This window comes from Megalobrama amblycephala, linkage group LG21, assembly GCF_018812025.1.
Source record: "Megalobrama amblycephala isolate DHTTF-2021 linkage group LG21, ASM1881202v1, whole genome shotgun sequence".
Taxonomy (NCBI): Eukaryota; Metazoa; Chordata; class Actinopteri; order Cypriniformes; family Xenocyprididae; genus Megalobrama; species Megalobrama amblycephala.
This window is the reverse complement of record NC_063064.1, coordinates 699,892-713,909: the sequence shown is the minus strand read 5'-3', so window position 1 is coordinate 713,909 and position 14,018 is coordinate 699,892. Positions and strand designations below refer to the sequence as shown.

Below are 14,018 nucleotides of genomic sequence, written 5' to 3'. Positions count from 1 at the left end.
ATAGTATCACACAATGCTGAAGTTAATTAACATTTTCGATTAAGGCAACGTATGTTACACGTTAGTGATATTTAACCCGTCCGTTATTGCTGTGGAAAGAATCGCGCTTTTGTGGTTATTCATGGTCTGTTGAAAGTCGATGCTTTTACACTTTTAAATGTCCTCTTAATGTTTGATGGTTGAAGGAGAGTAGAATAATGTCATCTCATTGCAAGTATTATCGCATTCATAGAGCGAGCCGTTCGCTGACTGTTTACAGATTAATGGAAATTACACCCATAATTCACGCAAAGCATCATGTGGCATAGGAATAAGGTGGATACACTACTTAAGTTGCCAAACTAAAGGAATCATTTCCATGATCAGCACTGAACTTTAAATCAACTGAAAGCAAAAATCATAAAGTGATGAACCATTGAGTTTATTGAGTAGAAAGAATACAATTTTTAGAACATGTAAATCACACATAATTACAGCAGAAATAAGCATGTTAATGGGTTTTCAGACACTGCATTTGAATTTGAATTTGATTGCTATGTATAATCTTTTTTTCTTTTTTTTGCATTATGCTCTTCAACAGTTCAGTTTTGCTTCTCATTCCACGAAACACAAGCAAGACCTTTAAACACAATCAAAAGCACTGAACGATGAGAAGACCGACCGTGTGAGCCAGTCGGTAAAGTCACGGTGGTCTGCGTTACTTCAGTTCAGTGCAAATGTTTCCAGGTTCAAGACGAATGTCATTTCTTAAGGAGGCTGTTAATCGCCTTCATCTCATCATTGCTCAGAGGGGCAAGGTTATATCCTCTCAGCTCAGGCTTACCTGTGCAGGAAACACAGAATATTAGACGCTCTCACATCTACTAGTATTTCACGACAGTAACCTGACACCGACAGCAAATATAGAGCAGATATTTACTACACACCGACCTAAAGATGAGGCTTTACACATGCCAAAGTATGAATGAATCAGGACGGTAAGGCATCTCTACCTTGTATCTCATTGAAACGATTTACTTTTGCTTTTAGCCGTTTGCGGAGGTCAGTTATTTCCTTGTCCAGCTGTTCTTGGTCTGTTGAGAAGAATATAACATAAATAACAGCAAGCGGCCAAGTAAACATGTATTATATGGTTGAAGAAGACATGCTCACCTTTAAGGATCATGGATCTGGTGCGCTCTTGGGGGAATTTGATGAACATATTTCCAAAACACACCTTAACATTATCTAGATTAGATTAGATTACACGTTATTGTTTTGTTCAGAGGCAAAGCATCAATTAGCATCTAACCAGAAGTGCAAATAGCAATAAACTGTTTAAAGGGTTAGTTCACCCAATAATGAAAGTTCTGTCAGTAATTACTCTCCCTCATGTCGTTCTACACCCGTAAGACCTTCGTTCATCTTCAGAACACAAATTAAGATATTTTTGATGAAATCCAAGAGGCATATGCAGTCACATGACTGTTTTAACGATGTCTTTAGTTCCTTTCTGGACCTTGAAAGTGTTGATTATATTGCTGTCTATGGACGAGTCATATACCTCTCGGATTTCATCAAAAATATCTTAATTTGTGTTCTGAAGATGAACGAAAGGTCTTACGGGTGTGGAACGACATGAGGGAGAGTAATTAATGACGAAAATTAATATTATTACCCTGTAAGTAATATTATGGTCAATAGTTTCAGGAAGATCCAGACATTCTAATGATTAGTGTCTGAAAAGATCATATTTGCCTTAAACTGAATCATCTTAGATATAAAATAGATCAAATGTGTTTGGACATTAGGGTCATGATAACTTTCTCATCTCATCAAATGTCTGACATCACAATAAAAGAAATATAAATGAAGACTATTCCTATTAAATAAACAGAATATATTCTTATGAAACTTCAGCAATTTTTAATGCTAGCTCCAAAAACACATGAATATATAGACTTACACTGTATATAAATCATCATGTAATATCTTTCATAACATAGATTTAATACTTATCAAATACAGACACTAATTAATGTATAAACTACAGGAATACATGTAAACATATTTTATAAACATCTAAAACCCTAATTTTAGCTAATTTCTGAAATATGACATATAACGCGAATGCAACACAAAATTCTTCGGTAAAGTTTGTTTTATATTCGCACATTCGGACTTCTGATAAATTCAGACTTTCCAATAAATGTGCAATAAATTAATGTTTGCGAATTTTAAGCAGTGACATGATATTGATGACAACCAACGATTGTCAACTTACAACATTTTTCACAGTCGATCAAAATAGGCAAGTATTGTTTAAATGGCATATTTACTTGTGAATGTCCACTGAATGTCCAATGTAGTGTGATTGACAAGGCTATTGAATACAAATGTGCGAATATAAAACCAACTTTACCGAAGTACACAAAACACGTCTGCCTGTCGGACACTATTGAGATCACATTCTGACAGGAAACGCAAGTAATGAACCATATTCTGGACTTGCCGTGTGAGGAATGATGTCGTAAAGCGCCGAGAGCTTCTCGATTCCTGTTTCTCCGCAGATCCAGATCCACTATCTGTCAAGATTTATGCGACAATTCATTTACACTATTTTAGCGACACTTCTTCTCCTTACATTTTCCACAACAACTTTTTATATAATTCAAGCGTACCTGTTGTTTGTCAGAGAGTATGTCTTCTGCAGCAACCTCTACTTCAGTCAGATGCTCCAGTATCCGCTGCGCGCTCTCGTCCATGCTGGATTCTGCATTGTGCGCTGCAAAAATAGGCTCGACTGATCACGGAAACAAGTTCTGCTCTACTTCAGTTCCGCCTGCCGGAGCCACATACTAACATACTACTCTTAAGATATAGGGAAAATATTAATGGTATCTATCATGAAAAATGCTATAGTAATTTATAGTAAATACTATAGTGTTTTGAACCATACTATAGTAAATTGGAGTATACTGTATATATTTTAGTATTTACAACATGTTTTAAATGAATGCTACAGCATACTGTAGTATTAACTATAGTGAACTGATAAACTGTAAACTGTAGTGTATATTGTAGTATAGTATACTCTATAGTTGTAGAAAACTTGATACAGTATTGGGTAAAGTAATTTGATTATATTACTATAGTTGTTATATTACCACAGCTACTATAGAATTACCACAACAAATTAATTCAAGTACTTTACTATAGTATGGTTCAAAAACACTATAGTATTTACTATAAATTACTATAGTATTTTTTTCAAGTGGGTTAGTATGCGGTTCTGAATTCAGAATGGTTTATGCGAGCTTTTGATAATCATTTCTGTAAACCCTAATCTTTGCTAGAAAAAAAGCATTTTATCATTTCCACTTTCATTGACTATAGAAAATGTACAGTTAAATATACACTATAGAAAATATACAGTTAAATATACACTATAGAAAATATACAGTTCATTTGAAGTGTCAATCTCAAAAAAAAAAAAAAAAAGGTTTCAGTTCAGCTTTGTTCATTTTCCCCCATAAAAGCTGATGGTAAGTAGGCCTATTTATTAACATTTTGATATTATTATTTCCATTCATGATGGACAACTCGAATTTTGTTCTTTGCTTTATTTTATTTTTATTTCATACATTAAGAAAAGGTTGTAATCAGTGACAATAAAAAATTAATCAAAAAATTAATCAAAAAATAAAACACTCTGATCAGACTGTATAATCACTACATTTTATATTATAATCATATAATTTTCTTTCTTTTATAACATTCAAAATCTTTTACGTGCATGAAACATCAAGAATGACCCTAGATAGGCCTGTCCATCACATCAGAAGTGTAGTTAGTAAATAAAAAAAAAGGTAGCATGTGTTAATCGACTCGTCTGAACACATTTCAGTGTAGTTTAACTGTGTTCATTTGTTACCCAACAGCTGCTACAATAGGACAGTTCACACAAAAATATCCTAATTAAACAATATTGAACGAGGTGGACTGAACACTGGACTGAAGCATTGACCTTTAATATCAACATCACCAACTACTGCCAGTCGTCCCTAATTCAAAATATGAATCAGATTAAATGAATTTATAGGCATTTATTTTATTCAACAGGTTATTGTAGCAGTAGTGTCATAACAAAATTAATCTGTTCTCAAAACATCTGGACTTACTTTGGATATGGCTGTAACTTCTCCCATGTCAAGAGTGTAAAGAGCTTTACAAGCATATTTTATTCATAGTCATCATTGAATCAGGCACAGAATAGGTTTATACAACGTAAGATGACTGCTTTTGCTCACTGGGACAGTCGAGTTGAAGGTAAACACGTGAAGTTTCATCTACAGCACGTCATGTGTGACCGTAATCTCTGGTCAACCAATGTTAACAGTGAAACTTACCGTCACATTCACTGCTGGAACTGAATCATCTGTGACATATTAGTATTGCTGAAAAAAAAACATTGTTTATTTTTATTTAAGCGCTGATAAAAGATGCTTCAGAGATATTAATGTAGATATATTGCTATTACAAACAATAAAAGAACAGTTACTAAAAATAAGAATTTAAACAAATAAACATGCATAGAGTTTTACTACAACACAACTTAAACTTCATTTTAAAATAATGCAGTCATAAACAGGCAAAATGGTTGTGCTGAACTGAAGAGGATTAAAGGCCGTTCACACCAAGAATGATAACTATAAAGTTCATGAACTATATTAGCATGAGAAACTGTCCATTATAAGAGCTGCAGTTTTGTCATCTGTCTCTTTAAAGTGGTCATGAACTGCGTTGTTTTATTGCTTTATAATGTATCCTGGGGTGCACTTATAATGTTAGTATGATTTTTACATCAAAAATTGTCATAATTTAGAAATAAAAGGCATTTTTCCTACCCTGATTTTAACCCTCTGTTTTAGGGGCGTGTCTCTGTGAGACTTGAGTGTAAACGCCCACTGCTGTGATTGGATGACATCTTTCCAATTGAAATATCCAAGTATTACACTATCTTTTACTGCTCTCAAAGTTAACTAATTACATTTAGATTTATGGCATTATATTTAGATCGTGGCATGAAAGGTTGCAGAGATGAACACTGTAGTTGATCACAGACATGTTGTTGATCACATGAAAGCAGTGATCTCGTCATTGCAACTCAATTTCTGCACACTAACAAATGCTTTCATCTTCACTAACAGTACAAACGCAATAAAACTAAGAGATTCATTGAATAAAATGGGAGTTTTGCTGCTCAAACGATTGCAAAGGGAGCGTTCTTTGATCGCTTTCTTTATATAATTTAATCACCGTTAAATAACAGATTATTTTCATCCTACTAAGAGAAATTGACGTTTAGTCACGGGTTTGATTTACTGACACACAGACAAAGATCATCTGACTGTACATGAATCATTGATATCAGATCAGGCATTAGAATGAACACAGTTACTGACATGTTGTTGCATTACTGTCGAGTCCAGGCACTGCACAATATTTTGTAATCCTCGACGGCATGTTTATTGCTTGGTAGCTCGATCTGGCAGGCCTATGTTACTTAGGCTACCTATTCTATTGCATGTCATGCGCAAATCACGTCATAGATCCCCACTTTGTAAATCCTGTCGTTTGCCGAGTCTGGTGTCAATTAAAGCTTTTATTGGACTAACAAGGAAGTTTTTAGCTCTGAAACTTACAGGATATTCTTAAAGTATGATGACCTCTTATATGTCAAAAGCTCAAGGAAAATTTGATTTCTCAGTTCATCACCCATATAAATGCTCGAGCTCTTTAAAGCAGGATGGATTCTGATTGGCTGTCAATGTTTTTATCGTTCATCAGCTGGAAAAAAATCATTCTGAAAGTGATTCCAATGATATCGTTCCTCTGTGTCCTTATGAACTTCTTTTATATTTACAATGTTTTTTTTTTATGATATCTTTGTTTTCACTATCATTATCATTCTTAGTGTGAACAGGCCTTTAAAACACTAAAAAGACTGCAGAAAAGAGCTTGGCTGCGTTTTAGTCCACTTTTTTATGCCTTTCTCTCACTAACTTCCCTCCGTCTTGTTCACTGGGATGTAGGCTACATCGTTGCTTACGCTGCACGAGCGCCCACTACTGGCGGAACCCTTGAAATGTGTTTAAATGGAACACCCTGAGCCCTCGATCAGATCTGTTGCACACTGTAAATGTCACTGCACAAATTTCTCATAACTTGGTTTGATATTATTTTATCTAATGCAATGAAATTCATTCATTTTACAGTAAGTGATTTCCAGGTCACTGTATTGAAGTTACTTTGTGACAAATTCAACGTGCTTCTGCTTCCGGGTCAGTCGACTAGTTGCAGAGTCTTTCGAACTTTGTAAACCGTCTGAACGTACAGCACGAGGCAGTTCTGAGTCCTGCTGCGTTTTATCTGAGCTCTTCCCTTGTTCGCTGCGTCCTCGTGCCCCAAAGCCAGCCTCGCTCACGGCCACACAGGAACGACTCCTCTTTTTCACATCACCGATACTGGCTGCTGCAGCTGCAGTAGAAGCTTGGTCAGGACTGTATGTGGAAGCAGCAGGATTGCGAATGTTCCCGACGGCCTGCATGCGCCTCCAGTGTCTGCTCTCGCTCAGAGGGTCGCTGAGTCTGTGCTCGCGGGATCGGAGTCTGGGTTCCAGCTGATGAGCCCTGCTCTCACTGCTGCTCCGTTTAGGCAAACCCGAGGCCCGGCGCTTCTTCTCCAGGAGTGGACTCAACCGCGTGTGGTGATGGTAGGCGTAAGAGCGGCACGATCCGTTCAAGACGGCATACTGATTCTGGCAATGTGGACAGGCACAGCTGGAAAGCTGAAGGGCGGGAGCACTGGCCAAAGAGGACAGGAGCGTCAAAGGGAACGCGCGCTGACACTGGAGGATGCATTTAGGAGAGCTGAGGCTGAGATGAGAAGATGAATGAGGCAAATGGCGACCTTTAGGTACTGGCGCGTTGGATTTGCTGCTGTCTTCTTGGACACTTTGGATCTGATGCCATTCCATCTGCAATAGCCGGTCCAAGTATCTCTCGAGCTGACCGACGGGCTTGGGCCGAGGAGCGCTCTTGCCGTCGGTGTTCAGGTACACCGCTAACTGTTTGAGACTCCAAGAATTGAAAGGAGGCGGTAGGAAATCTGGATAGCTTCCTCTGAACTTGTCCTGCCCTCGACAAGCAGGTCTGGAGGGATGAAGGTCAGACGGGTCTATGACCTCGGCACGCAGGTTGAGGTCAGGCGGAGAAATCTGAGCGGGAAGCGCAGAATATCTTTCAGATTCAGAGAGGTCACTGGCGCTGTCCTCTTCTCCAGGTTTACTTCGCGGTGTACAGCGCTCTGAAGAGTCTTCTCTCTGCACCTTTACACTTGAACTTCTACCCCTGCCACCACTCTCTTTTGCACCATTGCCGTTTTGTCTTTGTTGCCTCTCCTTCTGTCCATTTTTGGAAGTCGCATGAGATTTGATCTTGGTGTTGTGTTGCCTTGAGGAACCAAAGGACAAGTTTTAGAAAATTATATAATATCTGGTCATGTATTGACATGAATAATGAACATGTACCTGGATTGGATTTGCATGTAAATTATTCATAGTTCTTGTTTGTTTGTTTATTAAGTTTTTACGCCATGTTAGCATCATGGCTATTTATAGTTCTTGTCTTATTATAATATTTAATTATAGTAACATGTAGACTGTAAAATACAACATTACCATTTAATGTCTCAGTTGATCTTTGTGCCATATCTAACCTGTTTGTGGTGTTCGCCATGATCAACATTTTGTCAGGTCTTGTCCTTCTTAACCTTTGCTGAGAGTCCTGCAGACACAAGGAAAAAAGCACTTATACTTCCTATGATATGTTTAATATCTACTGGTATCATCTATTAAAGTGCCCTATTATGCTATTTTAAAGGTTTCTAATGTTGTTTCTCGTCTCCTTCTCTATTTTTAGTGTATCTCTGTGGCATGTATACTACATCTCTTTGAATCTGTTTCAGTGGTTTTGTGTGTACGCAGATATTTCTTGAGACGAGGGGGAAAAAAGATCGGATAGGGAAAGCTCTGGCCTGAATTACTGATGACTCGTTTCAGCAGTTCAGAATGGCTTCTTTCCTTAAGGAGACATTAGCCACATTTCTAACTGTCGGGCCGGATGGGACCAAAAGCCTCGGACCTCGAGCACCAAGGCCAAAATCAAGCTGCGTTTGCACTGTCGGAGCAACAGAGGGAGCTCATGGACAGACAACAGGATTATGAGTTATTCCAGTTAACAGGAGTATAAATCATTTATGACATATGTGGAAGCATTGCAGAAGTCCGGTATCAACAAAGGAACAGGGAAGGATGAATGAAACACGGACCCAAATAAATACACAATTATAATCATATATGATTTGTCTGAGTTCTTCAAGCGGCTAATAACTCCATTTATCTGCACTATCTGATCTTTGAAACTTTGCAGACCTTTTACATTCACAAAAACATATATTACACACTACATAAAAGGTGTGTGATGAATTTCAGATCAGATTGCATTAAATAGAATTATAATTTGTTCTATCTTTGATTTTTTATAAAGTTTACACACAAAATATTGCCGTTCAGTACTCACAGGTTCAGATGACAGGCTGATGCCACTATCCGGTGGTGGATGTAAAGGCACCTTTGTGGTTTTCTTGCTTTCAATGAAAAAGTGAGGTTGGTCAGGATCAGTTCAGAAGTAAATGGATGATGGCTGAAGTACAGCGAATTTGCTTAACATTTTAAAAATGCTTATCCAAGCTACTTCATCATAAATGGTTGAGCTGGCAGGTAAATAAAACATGACCTGAATTTAATTACAGTTATTTATTCTTACCTTGCTGCTCGTCCCAACGCTTTAGTTTTTGTTCTATCAGAAGAAAGAAGCTTATTCTGACTGTTCTGCACAGTGCTCTCCTGCAAGACTGTTCCCATCACTGGCATCTCTCAAAGATCTCCTAAACGGATGAATTCTCTCCTATTACTGCCACAGAGTCTTTTGATTTGAGGGTTTATCCATTTCCTCGTTCATGTGAGGTTTACTCCCACGATTTATCGACAGTCCCTTTAATCCCTGTGCATCTGTACCGTTCTGTCTAAATAATTCAGCGAAGACCGGATCAGCCTGTCTGTAACGAGATGCATCGGTCAAATCAGGCGTTCGGCTCGGTTCTGTCTCACACTGTAGACTAATCAATACGGGGTTAATTGTCTGAAGCCTGTAAATGAGGATGTTTACGCAGGCATGTATTCCAGCTGTTAGAGAGGACGCTGAAGCGCGCATTGTTGTGTGGGAAATGTAGTTACTACACGATACTGTAAGCGAGCGACGCGACAAAAATACAACGCGACGCGCGCTATTTAAGACTCCTTCATTGATTGTGCTGATTATGAGAGCGTTCTCGTGAATGTAAACTGAGATCTCTCTGAAATGTTAGCGCTATGCATTGTTTATAGACATGCAGGACGTGAGAATGTCTTATATCATGTACGGTGGTCTAATAATAATCACTGCTGTGGTTTCGCCAACACCTCCCTATGGGATCAGTAGTTAAATGTCAGGCTCTTGATCTCTGCGTATATTATTACAGCCACTCTGAGTGAAGAGGTCTTCTCCACTGTAAAATGAATATGTTGTTTGTTTATTAGTTTTAACTGGACACTCCGAGCGCGTTCTTCTTTATTATTTTCCTCACAGCCTACAGTGAGGTAAGAATCTGTTGCCAGATCTGGAGGAGTAACATTGAACAACCTTCAGCTGTTCGTCAGGCGTTACGCATGTGTTTTTAGGCTTTAGTATTAGGTTTAAGGGTTAGTTCACCCAAAAAAGAAAATTCTGCTCACCCTCATGTCGATCCAAACCTGTATGAGTTTCTCTCTTCTGCTGAACACAAGAGATGATCTTTTAAAGAATGTTGGTAATCAAACAGTTGATGGACTTCCATAGTAGAAAAAACAATTCTATTGAACTATATGGAGGATAGGAACAACAAGAGGGTGAGTAAATGAAGACAGAATTTTCATTTTTGGGTGAACTATCACGTTAACATAGCCTAATGAAGAAATTAACTAGTGTCTCCAAAGAGTATTTGGACACTTTATCGCAAAGGTTTTTTTTTTTTTTTTTTTTTAAATGTCTGAATGTCTTTACATTAATATAGCAAAGTTTGTCACTGAAAATTGACATTATAAAACAGAATTCTGTATTTGTACACTTTATGGTTGTCAAGTATTAGTGGTCCATAGTTTGAAGAAATGCCAAAAAATCTTTTAATTCTGGCAAAAGTACAGAAAGATGCTACTTGGCAAACACAACAACACTCATATATTTTCAAGCCTACGTGAAACTGCATAACTTGAGTATTAACAAACTTTGTGTATCTTCTTACATATTCTCCTTTTGCTCATAGTAAACGCAGTAAGAATGGAATCCCATCGGCACGGCTCTGGACCTGTCATGCAGTTCACAAGCGGTGTTACTGAAGTGTCAAGACCTGTCCAGACCTTTCATCTTCGGGACATCTACAACCCCAAACCACTTCCTCAAAGGACCCCGGTGGCAATACGGCCACCCAGCCCAAAACCAGGTCCTCCTCGGGAGCCCGTCGTCCGGCGTAGGCCGTCCTGTGAGCCGGAGCCAAAGCCCATCATGAGGAGACGGGCGAAATCTCTCTCCTCGTCCACAGACGAGCATTCCTGCAGGAACGTGCAGGTCCGCTTCGTAGATTCCTTAGGGTTGGACCTGGAAAATGTGAAGTTCTTCAAGGCCGGTGAGGACCCGCTGGTGCCGGTCCACGTCATCACCAGACTGCTGGCAAGTTCTGAGCTGGCCTCCAGGAAGAAGCTGGAGCTCTCCCTACCCTACTTCCAGCCGTCCTTCCCTGACAATATGGGTGCCGAGGCTGGATTCCTCAAGCGCTTGTGCCGGCAGAGAGTTTGCCTGGAGCAGGTGTTTTGCTCTGAGCTGGGAATTATAGGAACCGTGCAAGTGCTGAACGTGGCCTATGAGAAAGAGGTTACGGTGCGCTACTCGTTCACAGACTGGAAGAGCAGCGCGGAGAGTAAAGCGAGCTGGACCTGCACCGTCCGCAGACACGGGCCTGATCCAGAGTCGGACGTGTTTCGTTTTCACCTGCCTGTCCCACCTTTCATCATGCAACCAGGTGCCATGCTACAGTTTGCCATCTGCTTCCGGGTCAGAGGATTTGAGTACTGGGACAATAACGGTGGATGTGATTATAAACTGACCTGCCAGACGTACAAACTGACCGTCCCCAGAGAGTGTGAAGACAGCCTGCTGCATTTCATCTGACTCTCCTCTGGAGCTGCACTGTGATATAGACTTACACACACACACACACACACACACACACAATGCAAGGTTCATCTGATAGAGCCACAGTTTTGCACAAGCGTTTTAAAATGGAAGTTATCATTAAAATGGCTCTAATTTCAGGACTGACTTCCACCCAGGAACAATTAGCTTGCAATACCTGATCGGTTCAGTATTACTATTGCAGGAGGAGACTTTTGTCTTTAATTGTCTGTTCAAAAATAGAACAAACGTCATGCACATTATTTCAGTTCCTTTAGAGCTCAGAGCTCGTCTGCTGACATATACTGCACGTTATAGTGCTGTTGAAATCACTGAAGGGTTAGTTCACTTTCACATGAACATTAGCCCAAGCTTTAGATGGCCTGACAGTGAGTAAAACTTGGGCTGATTTTCATTTGAAAGTGAACCCTTTAACGTCTTTTGGAGAAGTCTTGTTGTCTCTAAATATGTGATTGATTGTCTTGCATCAGTTTTACATGCTGAACATTTATTTGGATTATTTTGTAACACTTTACAATAAGTTTTTCATTTGTTAACATTAGTTAGTTAACATGAACTAACAATGAGCAGTACAGCATATATTAATCTTAGTTAATTTCAACATTTACTAATACATTTTTAAAATCAAAAGTATCTGTTAACAATAAAAATATTGTTCATTGTTAGTTCATGTTAGTTAATGCATTCATGTTAAAAAATTAGACCTTATTGTAAAGTGTTACTAATTATTCAGTGAGGTTTAGTACATTTTTCCTAGTTAACATCTTTTCCTGGTGTGATATGTGGAATTAGACATTAATGCACAAGCTGACTTAGCAACTTATTGTATTATGCACTTATTCAGTTCCGATGTATCGCATGTTACTCATTTCACCCCAGCAAAACAGAGTTATTTATGCTCTTAAATTGATTAAATTTTGTATATTTAGAGGATAAATTTGAGTGATCATTGTTATTCCCTTGCTTTGCCTCTCTTGTTGACAGAGATTTCTCCAGGCAGTCAATGGCATCTGAGGAAGGCAGACAATGTGCTTCTGACTCTACAGCTGTAAGAACACATGATAGACATGTGAGGTCAGTTCTAAAAATATCCATCGTCTTTAAACCAGTAACAAAACTACTATAAGCACACCTTCACCTTTGACACACAGCCTGACAGCTGAGTGTATATCTGAAATTCTCTGTTTGATGAAGATTATTCAGCCTGGTTGTGTTTCTACTGCAACATAACTTGAGTAAACAAAAGAACTCAGATCATTACCGCTATATCGAGAGCTATTGTCCTGTTTTATGATTAAATGTTGTAATGTTTTTTATTTGTTATTTGTTATTCTTTATTTTTTATTTTCTTTCTTTCTGTAATTGAATAACAATAATTGTGAACGGGGTTGTTGATATTCTCTGATTTTCAGCAGTACAGTGAGCGAACACTAGATGGAGCTGATGTAAGCCGAATTCTTCCACATAAGATTGGGAAGATTGGGAAGGCTGATGTCCACAATTTCAAATATTCTCTGTAAAAATGAACAATTTGGATAAGGTTTTATATATTGTAAAAAAAAAAATTTTTAGTTTAGCTTAATTTATTTTTTTTATCTGAATTTTAGTGTTGGACAATGTGCAATATTACATATTCATAGGCACTACTAATTATGTGTAACTGTATCTGTATGTCTGCTGATGTGTGTGAAATAAACTAAATGGATCCTTTTCACATTTCCAGAGTTCTCAGAAGCAGAACTCATCATAGTTGGGTTATCTTCTATAGCGGCGAATGGAGATGACAGCAAATATAATTTTTGTATTTGCATTTGCTGTAACAGCAAAACAAAAAATCTGCAACAGTGTTTCCAAAACTTTCCAAAAGGGAAAAATATAGAGAGATTGATTACGTTGGTCAGAAGGGAGAAAGATGTCAAATTTCTGTCACTTCCTCAGCTGTTGTAATAGGAACACCAGCACAGAAACACGTTCATTCGTGTTTTTTGTCATTTATACCCTACTTGAGAATCTCTGCAATTTGTTTGTTTATATTTTCCTCAAGATAAAAAGGAGTCTGAGTACAAAGACACTTGATGACAGGATCAGCTGCTTGTGTGTCAGAGAAATATTAACCCTGTGCTTCAGTGGATCAGGCGTCCATTTCTTCCACTGAAGGAGGCTGACCCAGTTTAGGAGCTCATCTCTCATGCATGAGCTTTAAATGCCTTCATTAATATTAATCATTAGGGGTGTCACGTAAATAACTAGATTGTAAGTGCAATAGCCATATAAAAGATGAGATTAGGTGTAGATCTCATTATATTTAAATTGGATTTACTGTCTTGTTTAGGGAAACGGATGATACCAGTGATATGGTATATGTCTGAGAACGTAAAGCCATATTTACATTTACAGTATGTGGCTTTGTCATTTACTCATAGACATCCAGGAGAGGAAGTGACAGGCACTCATCATTACAGCTCTTTGTGTTGTATCACACGTGTCAGTCAGTAATATAATCAACGTGCTGAAGGTAAACTGTTCTGAGAGCAGACCTGTGGCGCGAACACACATCTGATGCTCTTTAGGCGCTGCACGGCTCGGCTCGGCTCGGTACGTCAGATCAGGTACCAGTGATCTGATCCGACACAAATATACTTCTGTCATTCA

The 14,018-nt window shown here is 38.5% G+C and overlaps 3 protein-coding genes across 5 annotated transcripts; 1 reads left to right on the top strand and 2 right to left on the bottom strand.

The window, feature by feature from the left end:
- Positions 1–400: 400 nt before the first annotated feature.
- pdrg1 (p53 and DNA-damage regulated 1) lies at positions 401–2,815 on the bottom strand. Its single transcript, XM_048173434.1, has 5 exons — positions 2,661–2,815; positions 2,492–2,564; positions 1,153–1,227; positions 993–1,073; positions 401–823 (listed from the first exon to the last, which is right to left on the bottom strand). Exons 1-5 carry the CDS (start codon positions 2,742–2,744, stop codon positions 741–743), a joined length of 396 nt encoding a protein of 131 aa, XP_048029391.1. The 5' UTR covers positions 2,745–2,815; the 3' UTR covers positions 401–740.
- Positions 2,816–6,099: 3,284 nt separating this feature from the next.
- On the bottom strand, positions 6,100–9,413 carry fam217bb (family with sequence similarity 217 member Bb). 2 transcript variants are annotated; one of them, XM_048173401.1, is made up of 4 exons: positions 8,868–9,413; positions 8,622–8,688; positions 7,759–7,826; positions 6,100–7,493 (listed from the first exon to the last, which is right to left on the bottom strand). In XM_048173401.1, exons 1-4 carry the CDS (start codon positions 8,972–8,974, stop codon positions 6,287–6,289), a joined length of 1,449 nt encoding a protein of 482 aa, XP_048029358.1. In that variant the 5' UTR covers positions 8,975–9,413; the 3' UTR covers positions 6,100–6,286. The 2 variants fall into 2 exon arrangements, with proteins under 2 accessions (XP_048029358.1, XP_048029359.1); XM_048173402.1 differs by having other exon boundaries at positions 8,622–8,684.
- Positions 9,414–9,591: 178 nt separating this feature from the next.
- Positions 9,592–13,076, top strand: ppp1r3db (protein phosphatase 1, regulatory subunit 3Db). 2 transcript variants are annotated; one of them, XM_048173403.1, is made up of 2 exons: positions 9,592–9,739; positions 10,441–13,076. In XM_048173403.1, exon 2 carries the CDS (start codon positions 10,455–10,457, stop codon positions 11,340–11,342), a length of 888 nt encoding a protein of 295 aa, XP_048029360.1. In that variant the 5' UTR covers positions 9,592–9,739; positions 10,441–10,454; the 3' UTR covers positions 11,343–13,076. The 2 variants fall into 2 exon arrangements, with proteins under 2 accessions (XP_048029360.1, XP_048029361.1); XM_048173404.1 differs by lacking the exon at positions 9,592–9,739 and adding an exon at positions 9,764–10,027.
- The last annotated feature ends 942 nt before the right edge of the window (positions 13,077–14,018 follow it).